Source organism: Gorilla gorilla, chromosome 11 (assembly GCF_029281585.2).
Source record: "Gorilla gorilla gorilla isolate KB3781 chromosome 11, NHGRI_mGorGor1-v2.1_pri, whole genome shotgun sequence".
Classification (NCBI taxonomy): Eukaryota; Metazoa; Chordata; class Mammalia; order Primates; family Hominidae; genus Gorilla; species Gorilla gorilla.
Window position 1 is genome coordinate 62,498,164 of NC_073235.2, and position 26,582 is coordinate 62,524,745.

General features: G+C 37.7%; 1 protein-coding gene across 48 annotated transcripts in view; it reads right to left on the reverse strand.

Moving 5' to 3' along the window:
- PLA2R1 (phospholipase A2 receptor 1) overlaps positions 1–26,582 on the reverse strand; it is a 130,397-nt gene that overhangs the window by 60,080 nt on the left and 43,735 nt on the right. For 28 of the 48 annotated variants that reach the window (XR_008677326.2, XR_010129592.1, XR_010129591.1 and 25 more), the window contains exons 9-11: positions 24,304–24,402; positions 20,810–20,922; positions 13,212–13,381 (exon numbers count right to left, since the gene is read on the reverse strand). Coding sequence is in view for 40 of the 48 variants with exons in the window: in XM_063694904.1 (XP_063550974.1) it covers positions 13,212–13,381; positions 20,810–20,922; positions 24,304–24,402 (382 nt within the window). In the remaining 8 variants the exon portion in view is untranslated. Of the gene's footprint in view, positions 1–13,211; positions 13,382–20,809; positions 20,923–24,303; positions 24,403–25,548; positions 25,645–26,582 lie in introns of all 48 variants that reach the window. The other 20 variants (XR_010129589.1, XR_010129588.1, XR_008677325.2 and 17 more) reach the window with 1 other exon arrangement.

The following is a 26,582-nucleotide window of genomic DNA, read 5'->3' on the forward strand; positions in this document are numbered from 1 at the left end:
CCTATTTCTCCACATCCTCTCCAGCACCTGTTGTTTCCTGACTTTTTAATGATTGCCATTCTAACTGGTGTGAGATGGTATCTCATTGTGGTTTTGATTTGCATTTCTCTGATGGCCAGTGATGATGAGCATTTTTTCATGTGTTTTTTGGCTTCATAAATGTCTTCTTTTGAGAAGTGTCTGTTCATGTCCTTCGCCCACTAAGCAACTTCAGCAAAGTCTCAGGATACAAAATCAATGTACAAAAATCACAAGCATTCTTATACACCAACAACAGACAGTGAGCCAAATCATGAGTGAACTCCCATTCACAATTGCTTCAAAGAGAATAAAATACCTAGGAATCCAACTTACAAGGGATGTGAAGGACCTCTTCAAGGAGAACTACAAACCACTGCTCAAGGAAATAAAAGAGGATACAAACAAATGGAAGAACATTCCATGCTCATGGGTAGGAAGAATCAATATCATGAAAATGGCCATACTGCCCAAGGTAATTTACAGATTCAATGCCATCCCCATCAAGCTACCAATGCCTTTCTTCACAGAATTGGAAAAAACTACTTTAAAGTTCATATGGAACCAAAAAAGAGCCCGCATCGCCAAGTCAATCCTAAGCCAAAAGAACAAAGCTGGAGGCATCACACTACCTGACTTCAAACTATACTACAGGGCACTTTCAAGAAAATAAACCTGACTTACTCTACTGGGATCTTATTTTCTTTGTCACTTGCAGATTTCCATGGGTTTGGAACAATTGGGTTGAACATGCCCCGGAGTCATCCCATACGAATGAAACACGCCAGGGGTATCTAGGTCTAGAACCAAAACATTTTTCACAGAGCCTGAGTTATGGAGGGCTGCAAAGGAGTGATTGAAAGTGTTTATTTTTCTCAATACAGACACCTATGAGCCTCTAATATAACTTGGAAAAGTGTTTTCAAATGTCTTAACAAGTATAGACTCATCTATTCTCTTTCACCATAGAGCAACCTCCACTTATATTGAATCTTTAATCTAGGGGTACAAAGTACATTTTAGTTTCTAAGCATTAGCTTCTCCTTGAATGAGAAGCTAATTTATCATCTTTCCATTTAATCAGTGGCAATAATTAGTATGGATGAAAACCATTTTTCCTGTTTCACCTGAATATTTCATTTCTCTTGAAATACCAAGTGTCAGAGAGTCCCTTTGTTGTTGCTTTTTACTAAAAATAACAGGATTTTCTGGTGTTTTGAGAATGGGAAATTTGGCATGAAAGAAAGGAAATCCAGTTAAAATATAGGTTAGTTAACCCTGTAGTCCTGAATTCAAATTGTAAATAGGAATTTGAACTCAAAAAGTGTTTAATTTACACACACACACATACACACACACTTCCTAGATCTGTCCATTGAAATGGCCTAGAAACAATAACAAACCATAAATGACGAGCACCCTTAAGCCCAGACTGTGATGCTGAAATAATATCATTTCCCATCAGAAGAAACCAGGGTTCCTTGATGCAATGGATGCTTCTAGGTCTGCAGCAGAAATTTATATCTTGTCATACCAGATAGCAAGGACACTATCAAAGACTACTAGGATCACATCAGAAGGATTCAGAAGATATTCCTTGAAGAGATTCCCATCACAAGGATGGGGCAATTTGAGCATTAAAAAGGATAATTGCAATGGACTAAAACATATCAAATATGTTTAAAACCCTTACTCCATAGTAATGCTAAAAAAAGAAAAACACCTCTAATGGGTCACAGATGAAGGATGCTAATGCAAAAATAATCATTTTGAAAGCTAGTAAAGGGAAAGAACTAAGCATTTGTTCTGTGTTTCCTATAAAAATTGTACCACGGGGTAACAAAAATTGATTAAAAGGAATTAGCTTTTTATAGGACTATCCCAGCTATAAATGAAGAAACCCCTAATGAGTCAATGGATCTAAGAACTGACCATCGAAGGCTGCTAATGTCACAAAAAGAGAAAAAAAATGGGACATTATGTGCCTCTAGACAGAGCACACAACTACCTAGGAAATGATCTTTCAAAAAAAAAAATAAAATCTGAATTTGATCAATCCTTTCATTCTTTTTAAAAATAAAAATGCCTATTTTATGAAAAAGAAAATAGAGTAACACATTAAACAATGTGATGTGAATACAATCAACAAAGCCCAGACTGTAGGAAAATTTATAAGACAAAACACATTTGCATTAACAAATAAAGGCAGGGGTGGAAATTGGGGAGGGGCGGGAAACACAGAGATGAAAACAGACTTTAGGAGATCTATCAACCAATTACAATGTGTGAACCTTCTTTGGATCTTGATTCAAACTAACTGTAAAATACATTATGTAATATTTATGAGCCATTTAGAAATTTGAGCATTAACTGAAGATTTATAATGATAGGCAATTATAGTTAATTACTTTAAGGGGTGATAATTGTATTATTATGTCTTTTAAAAAGGAGTCTTTATTTTTTGGAAATAATGCTGAAATGTTTATGGATGAAACAATATGATGTTGAGGATTTGCTATGAAAAAATATGGGAAAGGGGTGAGGATACAGATGAAAGAAGATTGGTCATGAATTGATAATTGCTGATGCTTGGTGATGTACCACAGTGGTTCTACTACTGGTAGATACCATCTGGTGGTAATACTATTTGGTAAACTTAATACTAAGTTGAAAAAAAATGGCGGAAAGGTGATTCCCTTCTGATTTGCTTTTATGCTAGTGAAATGTGTGACAGGAATGATAGGAGGGATGAGAGGGACTTTGGGTGGTTCTGATGTGTTCATGTAGGTTCGTCAATTGTAGCAAATGTACGACTGTGGTGTGGGATGTGGGGTGGGTGAATATTTTGCTGGTATGACATGAAGACAGAGTCCTGGCTGAGTTTATAAAAAGCTGTAGGCTTCCTGTTCAGTGGTCAATTCATGTATTTAGTCTTTGCTGGATTAAGATTCTGATGTGGGGACCAAGCTAATAGATTCTTTTGTGACAGGCAGGAAAGAAATGTGATTTAGGTAGTGTCTCTGCAAGCTGCAATTTAAAAGAAAAAGGGAAACACAGGAGCTTTTATATTGCTATTTTCTTCAAAAAGATTTACATTTTCATCTTATTCAGAGACAATTTACTCAGCGTCAATCAGCTTGAGCAGCCAAACTGAACATCATGGCATTATTTTTGCTTTAGGGAAAAGAGAAAAAGAGTAGTGTCACTCAAATAAATTACAGCAGAAACTTATGAATGACAAGGAACTCTGCTTCAATTCCAGATTTTCGACATCTAAATATGCCCCAAGAAACTTAATATTAAAAACCAAAGATTTTCTCTACTCAAAATGTATTAATTTATTTTGACAGTTATAGACATTCCTAACAAAATTCCAAAGTATATAGAAATGATACCTAAACTTTTATTTTTTTGCAGTATAGTGTGACATGGAAGTTTATTACTCTCTTTATTTTAATAATATTCATAGATTTGTAGAACAAGGTCGTTCTGTTGAGCAAATTGTGATGTTACTTGTTTGGAGCTATGGAAAGTCACCAGTTTCCATACAAATTTCCTAAGCTGATGTTTATATACAAAAAATCTAATTTGTCTTCATTTCACTTTGCATGCATCTTTCAAAAGTATAATTTTAAAAATCAGTAACAGGGAGTTTTAGGTTGACGGCAAAATTGAGCGCAAAATACAGAGAGTTCCCCTCTAACACCACTGCCCTCCAATCTCCTTCACTATAGACATCCTACACCACAGTGGTACATTTATTACCACTGATGAACCTACAAGGACACATCACAGTCACCCAAAGTCCCTCTTATCCCTTGCATCATCCCTGTCACTCATTTCACTTGTATAAAAGCAAATCTATCATCTATCTGTCATCTATCTATCTATCTCACCTATGTCTGAATATATTGCTGCTATTATTTTAAACATACTGTTATTTGTTGGATCAATTAAGACTAAGAAAAATAGAAGTTTTTATTTTACCTTCATTTATTCTCTGATGCTCCTTCTTTCTTTATATAGATCTGAGCTTCTATACCATTTTCCTTCTCTCTGAAGAACTTCTTTGAATACTTCTTGCAAGGTAGGTCTACTAGCAACAAATTTCCTGAATTTTTGTTTGATAAAAATCAGATAAAATCTGATAAAAATTCTCCTTCATTTTTAAAGGATACTTTCACAGAGTATAGAATCCTAGGTTGGAGGGCTTTTTTCTCTTAACACTTTAAATATTTCATGCTACTTTCTTCTTGCTTGGATGACTTCTGAAGAGCAGTCAGATATAATTCTAATCTTTGCTCCTCTAAAGATAAGGTGTTTTTCCCCTCTGGCTTCTTTCGAGATTTTGTCTTTATCTTTTATTTTCTGAAGTTTGGATACAATATGTCTACGTGTAGTTTTTCGTGCGTTCATCTTGGTTGGTGTTCTCAGAGTTTCCTGGATCTGTGGTTTGGTGTCTGATATTAACTTGGGGGAAATTCTCAGTTATTATTGCTTCAAATATTGCTTCTTTTCCTTTATTTCTTTCTTTTCCTTCTGATATTCCCATTACACAGTTTGAAGTTGTCCCACAGTTCTTGAATATTCTATTCTGTTTCAGTCTTTTTCCTCTTTGTTTTTCAGTTTTGGAAGTTTGTATTATCATATACTCAAGCTCAGAGATTCTTTTCTCATCTGTGTCCAGTCTACTATAAGGTCAGCAAAAGCATTCTCCATTTCTGTTATGGTGTTTTTGATCTGTAGCATTTCTTTTTGTTTTTTTTCTTAGATTCTCCACCTCTTTGCTTACAGGATCCAGCTGTTCTTGCATGTTGTCTACTTTTTCCATTAAAGCCCTTAGCATATTAATCATAGTTTAAAAGAATTGCTTGTCTGGTAATTTCAACATTCCTGTCATAGCTGACTGGCTCTGATGCTTGTTCTGTCTCTTCAAACTGTGTTTCTTGCCTTTTAGCACATCTTGTAATATTTTTGTTGAAAAGTGGATGTAATACATTGGGTAAAAGAAACTGCAGTAAACGGGCCTTTGTGATGGAATGGTAAGGTGTGAGAGGAGGGGAAGTGTTCTACAATTTTACCATTAGGTCTCAGCCTTTTGGTAAGCCTGTGTTCCTGGACTGCGCCCTTGACCAGGGAATGCTTCTCAGTTATTTTTCCCTGCTTGGTGGGACAGGATGGCTAGAGAGCTGGAGCGGGGTATTTCCTTTCCATCACGTGAAAGGATAGAGCTGGCTGGAGTTGCAGATTTCCCTTCCTCCAGATAAGCTGGGCTCTGATAAAACTCCAGTAGCAGTCTCTGGTAAAATAGCCTTTCCTGAGGTGGGGCCTTGTTAAGAACAGAATGCTTTGCTATATTTCAAAATGGTTATTTTTCCTCTCCCTCTGCTGGAAGCATTAGGCAATTTTTCTCTGATATTTCACTGTGATAACCTGATAGATCACCTGGAGCTAGAACTCACAAAAGTGTGGGGGTCCCCTATGACTGAGTCCCCTACAGTTTTTAACCCTTAGAGTTGTCTGTGTTGAGCCTCCAGCAGTTTTATCAATGACAGTTCAGATGTTCCTCTCCCAGCACTGGTTCCTCTGGAGATTTCTGCTCATGGGTTTCTGATCCAGGAAGCTGTGATTCTCTGTATCTTTTTATTTCTCCAGTTTGGGGCAGCAGTGGTTTGCCTTGCGATGGATCTAAGAAGAGTTGTTGATTTTTCAGTTTGTTCAGCTCTTTACTCATTAGGATGGTGTACCTTCTAAACTTCTTATATGCTCATCTGGGAACTGGAAGTCTTCAAAAGTACAGGATTTTAAACCATGTATTTAACAGAGAGAATGTAAACTGACTTTCTTTGATCTCTTTTTTCTTTTTCTAGTATCAGCAGGTCTAAAGGAATTTTTTTAAAGACATTTAACACTAGCTCATAAGTGTTGGGGAAATGTATGCGTATAGGCCACAATCATACCTTCCTTTAAAACTCTGTGGTTTCCCAGGGTGCTCACATTGGTGGCTGGTCCAGCACAGAATAGGTCCTGCATCTTAGAATGTATGGGTGAGGAACCCTAATAGGTTAGCAATGTCACTATCTGTAGCTTTAGGTAAAATCCTGCAAATTATTTCTCTGTAATAAGAAAGTCTAATATTTATTAAGTATTGACAATGCAGTAGCAACTATGTAATATTTCTTTTAATCCTCACAACAATCCTGTGAGGTAGATACTATTACTGTCCTTATTTTAAAGAAGAGGAAACTGAGATATGAAGAGATTAAATAACTTCCCTGAGATCACAGAGCTGGAATTTGAACTTTAGTTCAACTCAGTAGTGGGTAGGTACTCTTCATGCATATGTTATCCTGCAGTGCAGTCTCTTATATCTGTTTGTATCACCTTACTTAATACCCTCAATGAAGAACACTTCCGATCCTAATATTTTTCGATCCAAAACCTCTAGTGACTTCCTATACCTAGAGAAGAAGTGAAAACTCTTTAGCTTGTAATATTAAGCTGTAGTTTCAATATCCTACTCTGGCCTTATCTTTTACAACTCTTTTGCATGTATCTTAATCTCTAATTACACAATGCTCCTAAAATTTCTCAAAGTTGCCCCATATATTTCCTCCTGCTGAGAAAATTCTTTTTACTTCTTTAACCACTAAATCCTACTATATTTCAGACATTTTCAATCCCAGGTGAAAGGCCACTTCCTCTTGAACTTTTATGATAACTTCAATGGGAATTAATCCTCCCTTCATTTAACTGTTAGAGTTCTTTATTTTATACTTCTTACAACACTCACCACACATTTTCCTGTTGCCATCGTTTGAATGTAATATATCCCTCCAAAATGCATATGTGATAGTATTAAGAGGCAGGGCCTTCTGGGAAGTAATAAAGTCATGAGTGCTCCATCCTCATGAATGGGATTGGTGCTTTTATAAAAGAGGCTGAGGGAGTGTCCTAGTCTTGTTTTGCTCTTTTGCCTTTCCACCATGTGAGGGTGCTGCAAGAAGGTCTTCAGCAGACACTGAATCTGCTAGCACCTTAATCTTGGACTTCCCCGCCTCTAGAACTGTGAGAAATAAATTTCTGTTATTTATAAATTACCCAATATGTGAGATTTTGTTATAGTAACAGGAATGACTAAGAATCTATATATGAGTTATTTATTGTATTTGCTATCACCACTCCCAGATTATAGCAACATGAAGGCATGCACATTACATAATTTTTAAATGTCCCTTGTCATACAAATGCCTTATAAAAGTTCATTAAATGAATGGCTTTAATTACACAATAGGGTTATAGAAAGAAAAAATTTTTTAAAAACACAGAGGGAGACATCTCAAAGATTGAGCAGTAGACTGAATACATGTGTTTATCTCTTCTCTATCCTAAAATCTCATGTGTTAAAATAAATGGTGCTATGAGAAATAACCAGCAGATTAGGTACCCTTAAAGATTCTTTTGGTCAAACTAGTTGAAATGCTGGATAAAACATTTTGAAAACATCTTTATAAATGTATGGCTGAGCTGGCATAAAATAAACAAATCTGTAGAGCTTGCAAATGAAGTAAAAGTATGAACCATGGTAGCCAAACTACCTTCCTAGTGGGATTTACCCTAAAGGTTTTTTTCCAATTCTGGAGACCTTGAGCATCTGCTTTGATAGTTGCATGGAGATTTTAAGGGAAAGGAGATGAAGCCTAAGAGATATACAAAATGAAAAGTCTAACAGAAGAAACCTGCATAAAATAGAATCCCAAATGGCCACTTTTGGTAAGCGTACATGAGAATATATCCACTCAGCTGTTTGTAAGGAAACTTGTCTCTGTCAATCTTGGCAGTGAATAATAAGAAAAGAAATAACTTTCTAAAGAATTTATAACCACAACCCAAACTTCATGCAGGTTAGTCATCGAATTCATGCTACCTATGTGTTCAAGAAAACCTCAGTCAGAGCTTTTAAAGCAGTCCTTAGTTGGTAGTGCCTCAAACTGAGTGGTGGAAACAAATGCTAATTTTCACTGGAGGAGCCCAACTTCAACCTGGGGGTGAGAGAACTCCCATAAATAAAGTACAAAGAAAAATCAGTAGTTCTAGGCAAAACCCACAAAGTGAAAGAGATGAGATCCAGAAACAGACCCATACAACTTCAGGTATGAGATTATTAGAAACCAAATACAAAATAACTCGGATATGTTTAAGGAAATGAAAGAGAATCTTTAAAATACGAGTAGGAAACAAGTGACTACAAAGAACCACAAACCAAATTTAAAACAGAAATAGACTTTCTAGAAATGAAATAAATATAGTATCTAACACTGAAAACTAAAAAATAAAATTTAATTAGATCTGGCTGAAGAGAGAATCAACGAATTGAAATAATTCATGACTTTATTTAAAATGCATCCTTGAGAGACACAGAGGTAGAAAATATTTTAAAAATATTGACAAACATGGAGGAGAGACTGAGTAATTGGAATGATAAAAGGAAATATTAGAATGAATGGGGAGAGGCAGTATTTGAAGAGATAATGCTTGAAAAATTTCCAGAGTTGTGTAAAACCAACCATCTTCAGGTTGAGGGAGTCTAATGAAAAGGATATGAAACTGAAGGTGTCCCAGATCACAGAAGGAATGGTACACTAGTATATGAATACATCTAAACAAATATTCATTGCAAAGATAACAACAACAAAATCATGGCTAACAGAAATGAAGAAGTTCAGAATTTTCAAAACTAGACAGCAACAACAAATTATAATCCTTTTAAAGATGAATAACTTTGATATTGTTGATTTTGTTAAGAATGCATGTTGAATAGCTAGTGTAACAAATAAAAAATAGATTTAGATAATACAATTTTCAGATAAGTAAAGGGGAAAGAATGAAATGAGAAAAGAAGAAAAAGATACATTCAAAAGATGGCAAGAAAGAAGAGAAAACATGACTAAAAAATGCAGGATAAATGGAAAGGACATAATAAAATGGAAGAAATAAATCCAATTCTATACATAATCACAAAAATATAAGTAAACCAAACTGTACAGTTAAGGACAAAGAATGTGTGAATAGAGTTTTAAAAATTTAGTTATATGCTGTTTATAAGTGATACATTAACTCTAAGAACACAAAAACATTCAAAGTTAGAAAAAAAATTTGAAAATGTACTAGGCTAATACTAATTTTTAAAAAGTTACTGTAGCTACATTCATGGACAAATTAACTCTAAGGAGAAAATAATTTTGAGAGAACAAGAGGATCACTTGGGATACTACTATACCGATTTTGACACCACAGGTGGGATATCACAATTCTAAACTTGTATGTTCCTAATAAAACAGCCTAAAAACTATGTAATACAAAAATTCGACAGAATTACAGGGAGAAGTTTACACATCTACCATCATAGTGGGAGGTATCAAACACTCAATAATTGATTGATCATGTGGGCAAAAAATATTGAGGCTATAGATGATCTGAACAACACATTTAACATAATCTGTTGACATAGATGAAGCATTTCAGGTAGCAAAAGCAGAATATACAATCTTTTCAAGTACATATGGGATATATATATATAAAAAGAACACATGCAAGGCCATAATACCAACTTTGTATTTGAAAGGACAGGCACCAAACAAACCGTATTTCTTGACCACAGTGCAATTAAATAAGGTATTGACAACAAAAGGAACTAGAAACACCTGTATTTTGGGAAATTAAAAAAAATCTTCTAAATAATTTATGGGTTGAAATCATATTCATATTGGAAATTGGAATGTATTCTAAATTGAAAAATTATAAAACTCTACTAAATCTTGTGAAATACAACTCAAGCAGCACTTGGAAGGAAGTAGGAAGCCTCAGTAGTCTTATAAGCATTACAGAAATTGAATTAGTGGTTTTTAAATTTCCTATATAAAACATAAGGCAAATTCTAATAAATGTTTACTGTATATATAGTTCTGTAGAGAATAAAAGTGAACACTCTCCAATTCATTCTATGAAACTTAGCATAATCATGAAACCAAAGCTGTATACAAATGAAGAAATGTGTACTAGTTTTCCCTGTGAAAAAAGGTTGCTAAAATCATAAACCTACCACTCAAAGGTTAGTTTGTGTACCTGCAACATAGGCAGCACCTAGGAGCTTTTTAAAAAATGCGGATTCTTGGACTTTATCCCAGATCTACTGAATCAGAATTTTAACTTCATCAAAATCTACAGGATATTCTTATGTACATTATAGTAGGTGAAGCTTTGCACTAGCAAACTAAATCCAGAGATGTATTAAAATACATATCACTAAGTTAAGTTTACCCAACAGTACAAAGCTGGTTTACTACTGTAAAGCAATTTGTCATATTAAGAGAGTAAAGGAGAAAGCCTTAGGATTGTCTTAGTAGATTCAGAGTGTTGAGTAAAATTTAAAATCTGTTAATAATTTTAAAAAAGAGCTCCAAGAAAACTAAGAATAATAGAAATTATATTCTTGTATTACTGCTCTCTTTTCAGCTACATTGATTCTATTTTTTCTATTTCTTTTTCAATACCACACTGCTTGAATTATGTTAGTGCCATATTGGCAGGGAAACAGAAAATGAGAATGTAGGTTATGTTTATTATGGTATTTAGAATCAGTAGATGAAAGGGTGAACTTACTATATAGTGTTGAAATTGGTTACTATTTAGAAAAATTAAAATGAGCTATCTCCTAGAACATACTTTTAAAATCTCAGATCAATCAAAATTATACATTTAAAAAGCCAAACTATAAAAATATAAGGTTATATTTTTATAATCTTTGGTTGAGCAAAGCCTTTAGAAAATATAAAAATCTACAAAGCTAAAATGAAAAATATAAACTTTTTTACTACAAAAAGTTTAACATTTATGTGTGACAAAACATACCATAGAAAAATTAAAAGGCAAATAGCAAACATGTAGAGTTTATATTTAGAATATAATGAAATTTCCACTAATTAATGAGAAAATAGAAAGTGTCCAAAATAAAAATAGAAAGTGATCAAATTATGTGACCATGCAGTTGAAAAACAAAACAAAATGTATAGAACAAATATGAAAAATTGCTCAAATAACTAAATGAAAAGGTAGAAATTAAAAGAATAGTAAAACTTTTTTTATTCTATCAAATTGGCAAAAATGTAAAAGGTTGTTACATTCAGTATTGACAAAAATGTGGGAAAGCTGCCACTCTCAAATTTTGTTAGATGAGTTGTAAACTGATAATGCCTCAGTAAGATGTACGCTTTTAGGCCAACATGCTCATAGTTATGCGCAGCGACATCAGCATAGAGATATTTGTTGTAACACTTTTGTAGCAGAAATGAAAATGAATTTCACCCAATGTCCCTCAACAGGGTCATGGCAAAGCAAATTATGAGTCCTACATACTATGAAATTCTACGTAGCTGTTTCAAATGTCGACTAATAAATATTGATGTGGAAAGTTCTCCAAGACAGATTGCTAAGTGAAAAAAATCAACTAACAGAAACATGCAATCCTTATATCCATTTAAAAAGTACATATGCATATATGTATTTAAATGCAATGCATAGACAAACACCAGCAGGATCATACCAAACAGTTAACAGTGGTTGTTTCTGAAAAGGGAAATGTATTGATGTTGGGAAGGTGAAGAGAAAGATGTAACGGAGTACTTCCACATTTTACTTAGCATACTTCTCTATAATTAGAGCATCTACATAATTTACCATCCAAGCCAGAAAAATTTGGAGTAAAAATACCTGCTGTTAATTGCTCTGGGACACCAGACATAAATTAGAACTGTTCTGGGCAAATGAGGTATATGGTCACATTATCTATAGTAAGAATATATTCATGATTTCATTGTTGAATTTTAAAAATCGGTGGAGCTTTGCCAACCACTGTCTAGAGTTGGGATTAGCAAACCACCTTGGACTGGACTTTTGTAATTATGAGAAACAAGGCTTGTGTGGCCACTTTTATATTTTAGTGTGAGGCCACACTAAAGGGGAGATATACCTCCCCCTGTGGCTTAGCAAACACTTTCCTTACCTTGGTATATAGAGCTCTGAGGATGGAATAGACCAATTTGTATAAAGAGCTCCGGGCCTTCAGGGAGGGAAGAGCCTGGGGCCCCTAAGCCATTTCCTCTAGATACAAACTTGGTAACTCTTTGCTGTTGTCTCTGGCACAGCCCTGATGGAGATACAGGCAAGCAAGAACTCACCCTGAAGTAGAGGGGCTGTTGGGTCTAGGCTGTCAACCTCAGCTTAATACAAGGGCCTGAAGCTTGTTCCACAGAGACTGGTTCTAGTGTAGGCTGTGGCGGAAGACAGCTTCTCTGGTACTGACCAACCTGGCACAGTTTCATGCCTTGGGATTCAGAGCTGAACACCTGAGGATGAACTAGTAGAGCTGTTAACGCTGGAATCCTGGCTAAGGTACCCCAGGCAGTGACTGTGAACTGATTGGATGTACCCATATGTGCCCATCCACCGTACTTTGAAGTTTAACTGACCATTCTGAACTGAGTAAGCGCTTGAGATTCTTAGACAGTGGGGGTTGCAGGTGGGGAGAAAGACATTAGGAGGGAGAAATTGGACTTGCTGCTAATAAAGGCAGTGGTGGTCCTGAGTGATGAATTTATACCTTTAACATGTCAAATGACTCATACAGATTATACTTTTAAAAATGACCATTGGGCCAGGCAATTTGGCTCATGTCTATAATCCCAGCACTTTGGGAGGCCAAGGTGGGAGGATTGCTTGAGCCCAGGAGTTCAATATCAGTCTGTCTCTACAGAAAATACAAAAATTAGCTGGGTGTGGTGGCACATGCCTGTGGTCCCAGCTACTGGGGAGGCTGAGGTGGGAGGATCACTTGAGCCCAGGAGGCCAAGGCTGCAGTGAACCGAGATTGCACCACCGCACTCCAGGCTGGGTGACAGAGCGAGACCTCGTCTCAAAACAAACAAACAAACAAACAAACAAACAAAATAAATAAAAACAAAGATCAGCCATATGTCACCCCGTTAACCTGTGTTGATCCTTGTAATTGATTTAGGCATTAAGAAAACATTAAGAAAGAATCAAAGGAGGTGGACCAAGGGGTGGAAGGAATTTGGAGTAAAGAAAACAGGAGCCAGAGGTGAGGGAGGGTTGGTGATGCAGCACACTCTACTCACGCGGCTGGTGTGCGTTCCAGTGTGTGTACTGCACCGGCTCGGGTTTCTGCCCTACTGGCTTCCAAGTGTATTCTCCCGTATCATTTTGGTCTTGAAGAGCTATCCAAAAATAACTGTCCTTCATTTTTACCACACTACTGATCAAACTGGTAATAAAAGCCTGTTCAAACCTTAAAAGGGGAAAAAAGAAGTGGTTATATTAAGTTTCTGGGCAATAAAAAAAAGTCATTAAAGCATAATGAAGTGCACAGAATGGCCCCAGAGTAAGCATTTCTCATTAATTCTTTAGAACATGGAACAGGAAAACACCCAAAGACCCTGAACATTACTAATAAATGCCGAATGTCAGTGCAATTCCCAGAACTATATGAGCGAGGAGAATCTGACTCTTGCATATGGGGCTTAATTCTTGCACAGAATAGAGAGTCCAGCTCCAGTTTCAAAGCATAGGTGGTAAAGTTCACATGGCCAGCAATGCATTTCTTGGAGTACGATGTGGCCTATTTTGTAATTAGGCCACACATCACACACACCATGCCACAATATGCACGGGGTAAAGGTGGGCAGGAGGGAGGAGGAAAGATATTATGCTTTTCTGAATGAGCATTTACTAATACAGAGTTCACACGCACCCACCTACCACACTTGCCTGGTGAGAAAGAAACAGAAATTAAAGTAGCAATTTTGTGTCTCCCAAATCAGTGTGTTCATAGGCAGAGGTAGGTCTCAGCTTATTCAAATGTGTTTAAATCTGCATGTTCACTGAAGAAAAATGTGAAAGCCTAGGAACTAATCTAAGGCCGTACATCCACTAATGTACTTCCCAAACAGCTGAATGAATTACTGTTCAATGATTGGTGGCAGTGCCCCCTTTCCAGTATGAATGCATCAAAAGCAGAATCCAGAAGACTCACATACATGCTTCCACATGCACACCTACTAAGAAAAACATGACTATTAAAATTTAACTAGCATTGAACCTTTCAGCTAAGTTGAAACTATCTTGAGAAAGCTATTTTTAGAACATACAAAGTTAGAAGAAGCACATTTGAAACAGTGGCGACTTCTGGGCAGACCTGCTGAGTCAATGGAAAAGGAAAGGCTGAAGCCATTACCCAGGAAACCTAAGGAGAAAGCAAATTAGACCTTTTCATTCAATTTTAGTGGCTTTTTTCATTACTGTGCATCCTTAACTTGCTAAGGGAAGCAAAAGCAATGAGGTCATTTATGAATAGAAGAGTCTCAAAGGAAATAGGAGATAAAAAGAGAAAAGAATAAAAAGAAGTAAAAATTTTAAGTGCCTTACAGATATTATTAGCAACATTTAGAGATCTTAGGTATTTATGGTACTCATCTTTGCAGGGGATATGGATTTTCGTCATACTTTAGTAAATATTTTCTGCAGATACTCTATTAATAACCTAAATAGCACACATTTGAAACAAGAAAAGTTCTTTTTTTAATCCAGATCATACTGGCAGAACCTTATATAAATGTGCTTCAAAAGGAACGTATAGAAGACTAAATATTGCCTACATGCTGTTGTAATTTTCCTTACACTTCTGTTGGTTCATGCTCTCAATAATATACGATCTGCTTTTCTCTATCTCCTCTGAGGCAGAGTAGTAATACCGGGTCAGGGAAGTGCTGGGAGGAGAAGGGCGGGGTCCCTGGTTAGGGCTCCACCCCCAGCCTCTGCCCCCAGACCTAGGTGAGGACAAGCATTTCTGTTTTCATGCCCAAATGCTGCATTTCCCAAGACCACCCTGGCTTGCCACACCCCCATCCTGTGCTTGTAAAATCCCCCGAGACTCTAGCCGGAAGACAGACAAGCGGCTGGACATCCAGAGGAACACACCGGTGGAAGAGCACACCGACAGGCACTGGCAGATGCCGGCAGGCCGTCGACAGGAAGAACGATGTGGAGTTTGGCCAGAAGAAAGTTAAGAAAATAACTCCACTTACAATAGTGCCCCCAAAATACATGGGAATAAACTACACAAAGACTTGTATACTGAAAACTTGTATACTGAAAAATGAAAGACTTGTATATTGAAAACTGCAAAATGGTGCTGAAGGAAATTAAGCCACAAAGAAATGGAAATAAATCCCGTGTTCATGTCTTGGAAGACTTAATATTGTTAAGATGCTCATACCACCTAAAGTGATGTATACATTCAATGCAATCCCTATCAAAATCCCAATGATATCTTTTTCAAAAATAGAAAAGTTCATCCTAAAATCCATATGGAAATTCAAGGAACCCTGAATAGCCAATATAATCGTGAAAAGAAACCAAGTTAGAGGTCTGACACTTTTTGATTTCCAAACTTAACTACAAAGCTACAGTAATCAAGACAGTGTGGGCTGGGCATATTGGCTCATGCCTGTAATCTCAGCACTTTGGGAGACTGAGGCAGGCAGCTTGCTTGAGCCCAGGAGCTCAACACCAGCCTGGGAAACATAGTGAGATCCTGTCGCTACAAAACATAAAAAACATTTGCTGTGGGTGGTGGTGTTAGATGCCTGTAGTCCCAGCTACTCGGGAGGTCGAGGCGGGAGGATGGCTTGAGCCCAGGAGGTCAAGGCTGCAGTGAGCTATGACTGAACCACTGTACTCCAGCCTGGGTGATAGAGTGAGACCCTGTCTCAAAAACAACAAAAACAAAACAAAAAACCAGTGTGGTACTAGCATAAAGACTAACAACACATAGGCCAGTGGAATAGACTAGGAATAAACCCTTGCATATATGTCAAATGATTATCAAAAATGGTGCCAAGACTGTTCAGTGCAGAAAGGACAGTCTTCTCAATAAACTGTGTTGGGAAAACTAGACAACCACTTGCAACAGAATGAAGTTAGACCCTTACCTTATACTACGCACAAAAATGAACTCAAAGTAGATTAAAGAGCTAAACATAAGAGCTAAAACTATAAAACTCTTAAAAGGAAACATAGGAAAAAGACTTCATAACATTGTATTTGGCAATGATTTCTTGTATATGATACCAAAAGCACAGGCAACAGAATAAGAAATTAATAAATTGGACTTTATAAAAATTAAAAACTTTGCGCATCAAAGGACACTGAAGGCAACCCACAAAATGGGAGAAAGTATTTGCAAATTGTACATCAGATAAGGGATTAATATCCAGAATATATTAAAAATTCCTATGACTAAACAATAGAAAAGACAAACATCCCAATTAAAAAATGGACAAAGGACTTGAATAGACATTTCTCCAAAGAAGATACACAGATAGCCAATAAGCACGTGAAAAGATGTTCAACATCATCAATCACCGGTGAAATGCAGATCAAAACCACAGTGAAATACCACTGCACACCCAATAGGATGGCTATTATCAAAACAAAACAACCAGATAATAGTAAGCATTGGCTAGGATGTAGAGAAACTGGAACCTTTATGCACTACTGGTGGGAATGGAAAATGGTGCAGCCATTATGGAAAAGAGTACAGTGGTTCCTCAAAAAATTTAAAATCAAATTATCATATGATCCAGCAATTTCACTTATAGGCATACACGCCAAAGAATTGAAAGCAGGGACTCGAAGGGTATTTGTACATTCATGTTCATGGTAGCATTAGTCACAATAGCCAAATGGTGGGAGCAACCCAAATGTCCATTAATGGATGAATGGATAAACAATATGTGTATATACATACAATGGAATATGAATTAGCCTTAATACAGAATTTCCAGAAAGGAAATTCTGACACTACAACATGCTAAGTGAAATAAACCAGACACAGAAAAACATAATTCCACTTATATGAGACACGTAGAGTAGTTAAACTCACAGAGACAGAAAATAGAATAGTAGTTGCCAGGGTCTGGGAGGAGGGGAGAACAGGCAGCTATTGTTTAATGGGTACAGAGTTTCAGTTTGGGAAGATGAAAAAAGTTCTGGAGATGGATGATGGTAGTGGGTGAACAACAATCTGAATGCAGTTAATGACACTGAACTGCACACTTAAAAATGACTAACATGGTGAATTTTATGTTTATGTGTGTGTTATGTATATTTTACCACAATAAAAAAAATATTAACTGCAAAAGTGTTTTGGGGAGATATGACAGTTGCAGGAAAACGGTAGAGCTGTAAAAATGCTTTAAAATAATGCACATTTAAGCTTAGGAGGGGTACAGTGGCTCACACCTATAATCCCAGCACTTTGAGAGGCAGAGGCAGGAGGATTGCTTGAGCCTAGGAGTTCAAGACCAGCCATGGCAACATGGCAAGAACCTGTCTCTGTAAAAAATTTTAAAAAATTAGCCAGGCATGGTGGTACATGCCTGTAGTCCCAACTACTTGGGGGGCTGAGGCAGGAGGATTACTTGAGCCCAGGAGGTCAAAGCTGCAGTGAGTCATGAAGGCACCACTACACTCCAGCCTGGGCAACAGAGTGAGACACAGTCTCAAAAATAAATGAAAGTAAAATAAACTTTGGAGAAAATGATATATTGCAGAATTTCTCACTTTTGGCAAAATTCACAAAACTGAATGCCATTTGGATTATTTTGTACCAATATTCTATGGCTGATTGATTCAAAATTTAGACATACATGGATTTAGCCAATTATCCATTATAATTCTGGAACTCAACTTTTGCATTCATGCTTTGTCTGGAAGCAAAGTGGCCAGGCCTGAAAAAATTTTGTAACAATCAGCAAGCAAACAAAAATTTGTTACTCAACAATAAGGATCTGTTTTTCTTCCCCTCTCTATTCCACAAAGTGTTAAAAGTCTTAGACCAGGAGCAGTTGCCTGATCACAAAAGAAATAAGTAATTTGTAGCAGGTGGTTCTAATTGTGCCCATCAAACCTGTCATTCCATTGTGCAGAAGAGTGGAAAATCAATTAGCAACTACAAGCTTGGGTACTGAAGAGTGACAGGAGTGTCTTAAACAGGAAATCAGTAATGGAAGAAAATGATTACCATGGCCACTAGTGGACACTCCTGGATCTGAGACACTTTCCATCTACTGCCCAACCTTCTCAGACAAAAGATGCTGTTTGCAAAAATTCCAAGGTGTATGGTGAATCAAAAGCAGTACAGTGTGGACCCTTGTTTCTTCCCTGATGGAGTCTGAATGATTAAAAACCAAGAGCATTGGCCCTTTCTTTCTTCAACTCATGAGTCCTGTGTTGGAGTTGCTGCTTTGAATGTAGACATGTTTTTGGGGTAGCATAAGTATATGTTAACTGACTTGGACAGATGACACATCCCTGCTCATCTGTACTCCCTCAGGGCTTGGCGGGTGACCAGGCAGCACACCAGCACAGGGCAATCTGGACAGGCCTAGGAGGCCAAGACTGGGATAAAAACAAACTTCTCTATGCCATAGTTCTGCTTTAGAGATGGACCAGGCATGAGCGCTGGCTACTGAATACAGTTTACCAGAGAAAACATTTAAAGTATTCACAACATAGTCTTGTATCCAGTTTTGGGGAAAATGAAACAGATTTTTTTCCCAGATACTTTCTGTCATTTGTATGAGGTCCCCAAAGGGTTCATGGAATATGAAGCATTTGTTCTAACAGATTTCTGCCTTAGCTTGGGTCACTGTGGCACTATGGGTTATCTGTAATGTCACTGTGAGTTTATCCATTTATTGTGCTATTCTGCCTTCTTCACTTATTTCTTATGTCTATGTTTGATCTCTTCAGCTGCTGGGTTTCAGAAAGCACTGGACAATAATAGCATGCCTTTTATTTCTTGTGTATAGCATGTCAGTGTTTAATATGGGGACTCTCACAAAACAGGTATTCAAAAAAAATTTTCTAATACACTCTTGGCTATTAATTTTTTGTGTGGTCAGATAACATATGAAAAATAATTAACACAGTGCCAGGTATGTGACAGGCACTCAATGAACATTAAACAAAAAAATAAAGAATAAGACATAAAAAACAGGTGAAACAATTAGACTTATTTTCTTTGGTAAAAAACATAATTAAATTGTAATTAACAAAAGAGCATATAGCTTCATTGGTCAGCCTCCTGTAAAGTCCAGTGTTGACTCACTGACGGGGGGACTTCCAACCCAAGGTGCTCTTGGAACCTTTTGGGTGAGTTAACAAATTGATAAAGGCTTTCTTCTGCCTGTTAGCCAAACCTGGGAGGAGAAAGGTAGAACTAAAAAGAATGCTGAGATACATCAAAGGTAGTGCTATATTTCGACGGGAGGATCTTCTGAAAGTAAAATGTTTTGCCAGGTGACTTAGTCTGCCAAATGCTATCAATCCATTTGAGTGTGTGTGTGTGTGTGTGTTTGTGTGTGTGTGTATGCATTCCTGTGCATTGTTTGGAACAGAAGCTGGGTAAGAAGGCAAGGAAGTAAGAGGGTAAGAGGAGGAAGGACATACTGGCAGCTTTGGATGTTGACTTCCAATCTGGGAGGAGCAGAGAAATCATACAGGAATTCCTCTACAAATTAGGCTTACATGGGAAGGGTCTCTAGGTAAAACCAGTTGTCCTATTTGCTGGTATTCAGTGAATATTTTTAAAGGCAATGGCCTAGGTAAATATGCAAGTGACTTGCTTTGCAGGTGTAGTTTCCTGTGGCACCACTGGAGTTCTACCCCGCTTCTGTCTTCCCCAGGAGGAGTGGGTCTCCCAGGTGTTCCAGCCCCCACTGTCCTCCTGGCATCGATAGTGATATGAGGTCACCTTTGCTCTTGCTATTTTTATTCCCTACAGGTATTATGCATCGGTACCATGGGGCAGATTGTATGGAGTGTAAAAAGGGCACAGTCTCTGTGCCAGCATCAGGAAGGCATATGTGCACAGAGAAGTCTCAATCTAAATAAAATAGATGGAAGAAGTGATGGTGAAGGATTTGAATATCCTCCACATTTTATAGCTTTTCTGCTAAAAACACCCCCATACAACTCACATACATTACATCAAAAAAATACTTGTTAAATAATGTGTTTTGGCTGGGCGCAGTGGCTCATACCTGTAATCCCGGCACTTTGGGAGGCTGAGGCAGGTGGATCACTTGAGGTCAGGAGTTCAGACCAGCCTGGCCAACATGGTGAAACCCCGTCTCTACTAAAAATACAAAAATTACCAGGGCGTGGTGGCAGATGCCTGTAATCCCAGCTGCTCATGGGGCTGAGGCAAGATAATTGCTTGAACCTGGGAGGTGGAGGTTGCAGTGAGCTGAGACTGCACCACTGGGCTCCAGCCTGGGCAACAGAACAAGATTCTGTCTCAAAAAAATGAAAAAAAATAAAATAAAAAATAAATAATGTGTTTCATTTCCCATATAAGCAGTTAGGAGATAAAATCTAAAAACATCTGAATATATTAGAAAAGCTGGATAATTAATAAATCTTTACGGATAGTAAAGGTCACCTTAAATTTTATTATTTATTACTCAAAGATCAATTCTGGAATAACATAGTATAATTTAAATTCATCTCAATAAATAACTTAAATAATTTAGTACTTTGATGTATAGCACGATTTAGATTTTGACCAGTTATGATTGTAGCTAGATTTTATCATTCCAAGAGCCCTCATGTGAAAGCCGTCTTGTTTCTGTTAAAAAAAAGTTTAATTTACCTGTTTGTAATGGTTACAAGTGCAGGAGGACAGTAATAACCACTGGAAGCTTGGTCAAAGCTTCGAAGGACTGTGTCAATTTTGTAACAGAATCCACCATGTCTCTCCCATCCCTTAAAAAGAATAAAAGGGAAATTAAGGACACAATCTCATTTAGTTAAATACCAAGAGATATTTTTGCATACTCTTTTACCACCTACATAACTTTCTTCTCTTACTCCTTTAAAACTCCTTGAATTTTTGTCTTGATATTTTTATATTTATTGTATCCGGTAATGCCATTAACTACACCCACTTCTACATTTATTTAATTTATTATCTTAAAACCTAAAATTTTTAATTAACTTAAAATGTAAAACCTTAAAAGTAAATGAAAATAAAGGGCATTCATTCAAGATCTCTACCTCTCTCTTTCTCTCTCTCTCTTTCTCTGTCTCTCTCTCTCTCTCTCTCTCTCTGTGTGTGTGTGTGTGTGTGTGTGTGTGTGTGTGTCTCTCTCTCTCTGACTTACAGAATTTCATATAAATGGCCCCGACAGGAGGGTAGAAATTAAGTGTTGGCTCTAGGGTCAGGATGCATGGGTTTGAATTCTGGCTCCACTACTGTGCAACCTTGTTTAATATCTTAGTTTTTTCATCTATACAATGAGGATAATAATAGTATTTATGGGGCTGTTCTGAGAATCAGAGAAGGACAATGCAGATAGAGGTTTTAGAATTGAACAGAGGGGAAAGAGAACATGAACAAAGAGAATATATGTATCTAGATAATATTAGAGATTTTTTTCAACTTTCATATTGATTATTTCATGTTATCCCTCTGAGAGTCATTGAGATTAGGGACTTGGATAAAGTCAAACTAGTGGATCAGTTGGGCCTGAAACCCAATTCTGGAACAGTCCAGGATGGTCTTGTTTGGAGCATAATGCTTCCAAATAGAGAATGGCCAATATACGGATTTTTTCTTTTTCTTTCTTTTTTTTTTTGTAAAGATTATTCCTAAATTAACTGGCTGGCCTTTTAGAGGGGAAGAAAGTAAGCTTTGGCACTCAGACAAAAATGACAAACACGTAGGTCTATGTTTTAGCCCTGGGAACAATGAAGGGTGGCTCTTTCTTTGAAATCATGCAGTACAGTCTATGGCCACACCACCCTGAATGTGCCCGATCTCATCTGAAATCACACAGTATGGTAAGACATACATTCATTAGTCCTCTATATTTAAACTGAGCTATTTTAGTTCTTTTTTCCCCAATATTATTAAATCACATCATTTTTATCTATTTTAATTTATTCACCAGTTTTAAAACACACTTCATTTTATGCTATGCCAATTCTTGCCAGCTTTTGATCAGTTATAAAATGATTTCTCATAAATTTCTTGGAAAAGATGTTGGTCTTGCAGTAAATTAAAGAAAACCTTAATTTAGAGATCAGCTGTGTTAATTCAAACATATCATTAACTGAGGTAGGAAGCACAGGAGTTCCCACATCCAGCCATCCAGGATCTGCTCTGAACTCACTCCCTTTCACTTCTATTCCCAATCTTCTCTCTGCCCGGCCGCCCCTACTGGGAAGTGAGGAGCCCCTCTGCCGGGCCGCCACCCCGTCTGGGAGGTGTACCCAGCAGCTCATTGAGAAGGGGCCATGATGACAGTGGCGGTTTTGTGGAATAGAAAGGGGGGAAAGGTGGGGAAAAGATTGAGAAATTGGATGGTTGTCGTGTCTGTGTAGAAAGAAGTAGACATGGGAAACTTTTCATTTCGTTCTGTACTAAGAAAAATTCTTCAGCCTTGGGATCCTGTTGATCTGTGACCTTACCCCCAACCCTGTGCTCTCTGAAACATGTGCTGTATCCACTCAGGGTTGAATGGATTAAGGGCGGTGCAAGATGTGCTTTGTTAAACAGATGCTTGAAGGCAGCATGCTTGTTAAGAGTCATCACCACTCCCTAATCTCAAGTACCCAGGGACACAAACACTGTGGAAGGCCGCAGGGTCCTCTGCCTAGGAAAACCAGAGACCTTTGTTCACTTGTTTATCTGCTGACCTTCCCTCCACTATTGTCCTATGACCCTGCCAAATCCCCCTCTGTGAGAAACACCCAAGAATGATCAATAAAAAAAAAAAGAAAAGAAAAGAAAAAAAAAAAAAGAAAAAAAAAAAGATTGATTTTACAAATTGATTTTTCAAGTGCAGACTGTTTAGAGAATTGCATTGAAGCAACTTTCTAAAAAAGAGAAAACTTTCAAAACCATATTCATAGACTGATGCATAATAAAATTAATGGAAATTTCCTCACAAAGCTAGAGAATTGGCTATGAACTCAGAAACTTTAAATACTGGTAATGCTGGCTGGAAAAGGAAGCCATGAACAAAAGTTTGAATAGAACATCAGTTCTGTATCTGCAGGGTAAAAAGTTAATTGTCCTTTCAACAAAAATAAAACACGTTGAGTTTCCCAGAAAGCCACAGTAAGACAAATCCCCCCACCCTCACCCCTGCCCCGTCTTCAATATTTCATATCAGGTAGAGATTAATCAGAGATCAGCTATAACTAATTCAGAAATTGTAATCATTAGATAAAATAGTGACATGTCAGCTATGGCACATCTATTATCCAACTAGAGTATGAAGTTCACATGTTTACACATTGATTAATGAATAAAATGAAGATTATAAGGGGATGGGTCATTGTTCAATTGCAATACAAATAACTGGATTAGAAGAGAAAATAATTAAAGCATAGTTGCATAAAAACCAGGTCTGGAAAACTGTTGAGACTGATAAAGCATAGTTCACTCTGACTCAGAGGAACACAATTGTTTTATGACATCTCACTTGAAAACTAGGAAAACCATAGGTCAGGCACAGTGGCTCAAGCCTGTAATCCCGGTACTTTGGCAGGCCGAGGCAGTAGATCACTTGAGGTCAGGAGTTCCAGACCAGTCTGGCCAACATGGCAAAATCCCGTCTCTACTAAAAATACAAAAATTAGCCAGGCTTAGTGGCACACGCCTGTAATCCCAGCTACTCGGGAGGCTGAGGCATGCGAATTGCTTGAGCCTGGGAGGTGGAGGTTGCAGTGAGCTGAGACTGCGCCACTGCACTCCAGCCTGGGTGACAAAGCAAGACTCTGTCTCAAAAAAAAAAAAAAAAAAAAAAAAAAAAAAAGAAAGAAAGACTAGGAAAACCCAGTGTGAGACAGGGCATCACACATCACAGGACAGTCACTGTACAGATGCTGTATCAGGACCATTTACATTTTTAATCTCAAAAGAAAAGTAATCCTGTGTAGAAGATAGCAAGACAACGTTTCTCAGGACAGGAAAAAAAAGAGGAAAGGAAAGAAGGGGGCGGTGAGGAGACAGAGAGAGATGAAAGAGAGGAGAGAGAGAGAGGAGAAAGATAGAGAAATTCACTTCAAATTGATGGTGGAGTTGATATTCTAGCTATGAAGTCCCTGTACCTAAATTGCAATGTTAACAGCACTTACCTCTTGACATCCTGATTCAGCATCAGAGAGGACATGGCCCGCTTTTTTACAAATGTAAAAAAGTGTTTCTTCACAATTTTTGACTTTCCAGTGTCCCTCCTACGGAGAAAAATGTTACAAGAGAATGAATACACTCTGTGCTGATGCCGATGGGCAAGAGCAATTCTTATAAAAAAAATATGATGAATAATGTGCTCCCGCGTGGGATAATGTTTCAGGCAGCACCCTGCTTTGTCACGGAAAGGGTTGACACTTTGTCTAGGGAAAGGCCCCTCTCTCCAGCACGAGTTCCAAGGTGTGCAATCTGTAACTGGGTGGGCAGGAGAGAGGGAGCAACTATTAACAACTGGTGCTTCTTGATAGCTGCCATGTGCTAGGCTTAATGCAGGGCGATTTTCATATATTATCTCAATGTTCCAGTGAGGTAGGGATTATTATTCCCATTTTAAAGGTTAGAGTTAGCATTTTACATGGTCCTAGAGTCAGTAAAAATTGGAGCTAGGATTGATACCAAGGTCAGCCTGGCTTTCCATTAAGCTGTTCTCAATTTTTCTATGAAAAGATGGGATAGAGCCACGGTTCTCAATCTCGAGTGTGCTCCAGCAGCACCTGGAGGGCTAACTGAAACCTAGATGACTGGGCTGCATGACCAGTGTCTCATTTGGTAGGTCTGGTGGGACTTGAGAATTGGCATTCCTAACAAGTTTTCAGGTGATGTTAATGCTGCTGGTCTGGGGGTCACACTGTGAGAACCACTGGGATGAAGCCATCCTCCTGACCAAGTGAGAGTGCTGATGCCTCTCTTCAACCACTTCTAAGTGTTACATTAAATGCTTTGCTGCTTTCATGTCTCTACCTGATGCTGGGGGAAATTCCTGGAAGCTACCATGAAACACCCTAGGTAATATTGGCATAGCTGAAACTCATGTTCACCCTTCAATGATCCCTCCATCAGGAATTCGAACAGCACCACCCCATCTCCTCTTTATATGCTAGGCAGATACCTTCATGTCTTTCTCTAATCCTATTGAAGGCTACTCTCAGATCTCTCATTAATAATGACATAATAACTGCTAACATATTAAAATTTTATCCTCCCATAGGATTTTTTAATAACACAAATCAGAACCTTAGGCTAAAGTTACACAATTCAAATTCCAGGTGGTATTTCACACATCTAGAATTTTAGGGGAATGTGGAGCCCTTCCATGACCCTTAGAAAAATACAACGTCCAGGGCTGATACCTTCATCTGTAAGAGGAGCCCTGCATCGCTCCCCCATGGAGTCTTCCAGCAAACAATCCAGTTACAGGATAGTGTCAGGCATACTGTAGTTAAGAACTGTTAGATGAATGGAAGAACAAATGAATTGTTTCCTAGGCTCTCATATTCAAATTTGTGTCAACTGTGATTGGGGAACTTGTTAATTATAATAATTATATTCATACTGAGTTCTACTCCATGGAAATAAATGTTAATTTTTACACATCTACTATTTAAGGAGCTTCTGAGCTTCCAGAAAAGGGGCCATAAAATATTACACTTACAGCAGCATTGTCCTGACATATCCAATACTATTAATACCTATCCTCAATCTCTTAAAAAAAATCTCTGTCCAAATATTGGCTCCTGTTCTGTAAACTTGCAGAGCAACATACCCATGCCTGTCAATAAGAAATGATCACCTAAATTATATCAAAACTAATGAACCAATAAATCAGCAGATACTGTAGAATAAACTGTGGTGGGCCAGGCGCGGTGGCCCATGCCAGTAATCACAACACTTTGGGAGGCCAAGGATGGTAGAGTCCAGGAGTCTGAGACCAGCATGGGCAACATGAAACCCCATCTCTACTAAAAATACAAAAATTAGCCAGGCATGGTGGTGCAAGCCTGTAATCCCAGCTACTTGGGAGGCTGAGGCATGAGAATCTCTTGAATCCAGGAGGCAGAGGTTGCAGTAAGCTGAGATTGCACCACTGCACTCCAGCCTGGGTGACAGAGTGAGACTCTGTCTCAAAAACAAACAAACAAACAAACAAACAAACAAACATTGTGGTGGATTTCAGCAGAGCTAGACCCAGGACAGACATTTAGAGGTATTGTTTCTCCTTTATATGGGGCTGAGAGACACTGCCTTAGCATGTATAATTGTTACTGCACTGTACAATTGTAATTGTCTGTGCTAGCATTAAAAGATGAAACCATGAAACATGTCACAAAAGTTAAGTGCTTAGAAATGCTTCCTGTTTTGCTGGCATAATTACTTTGTCAAGCCA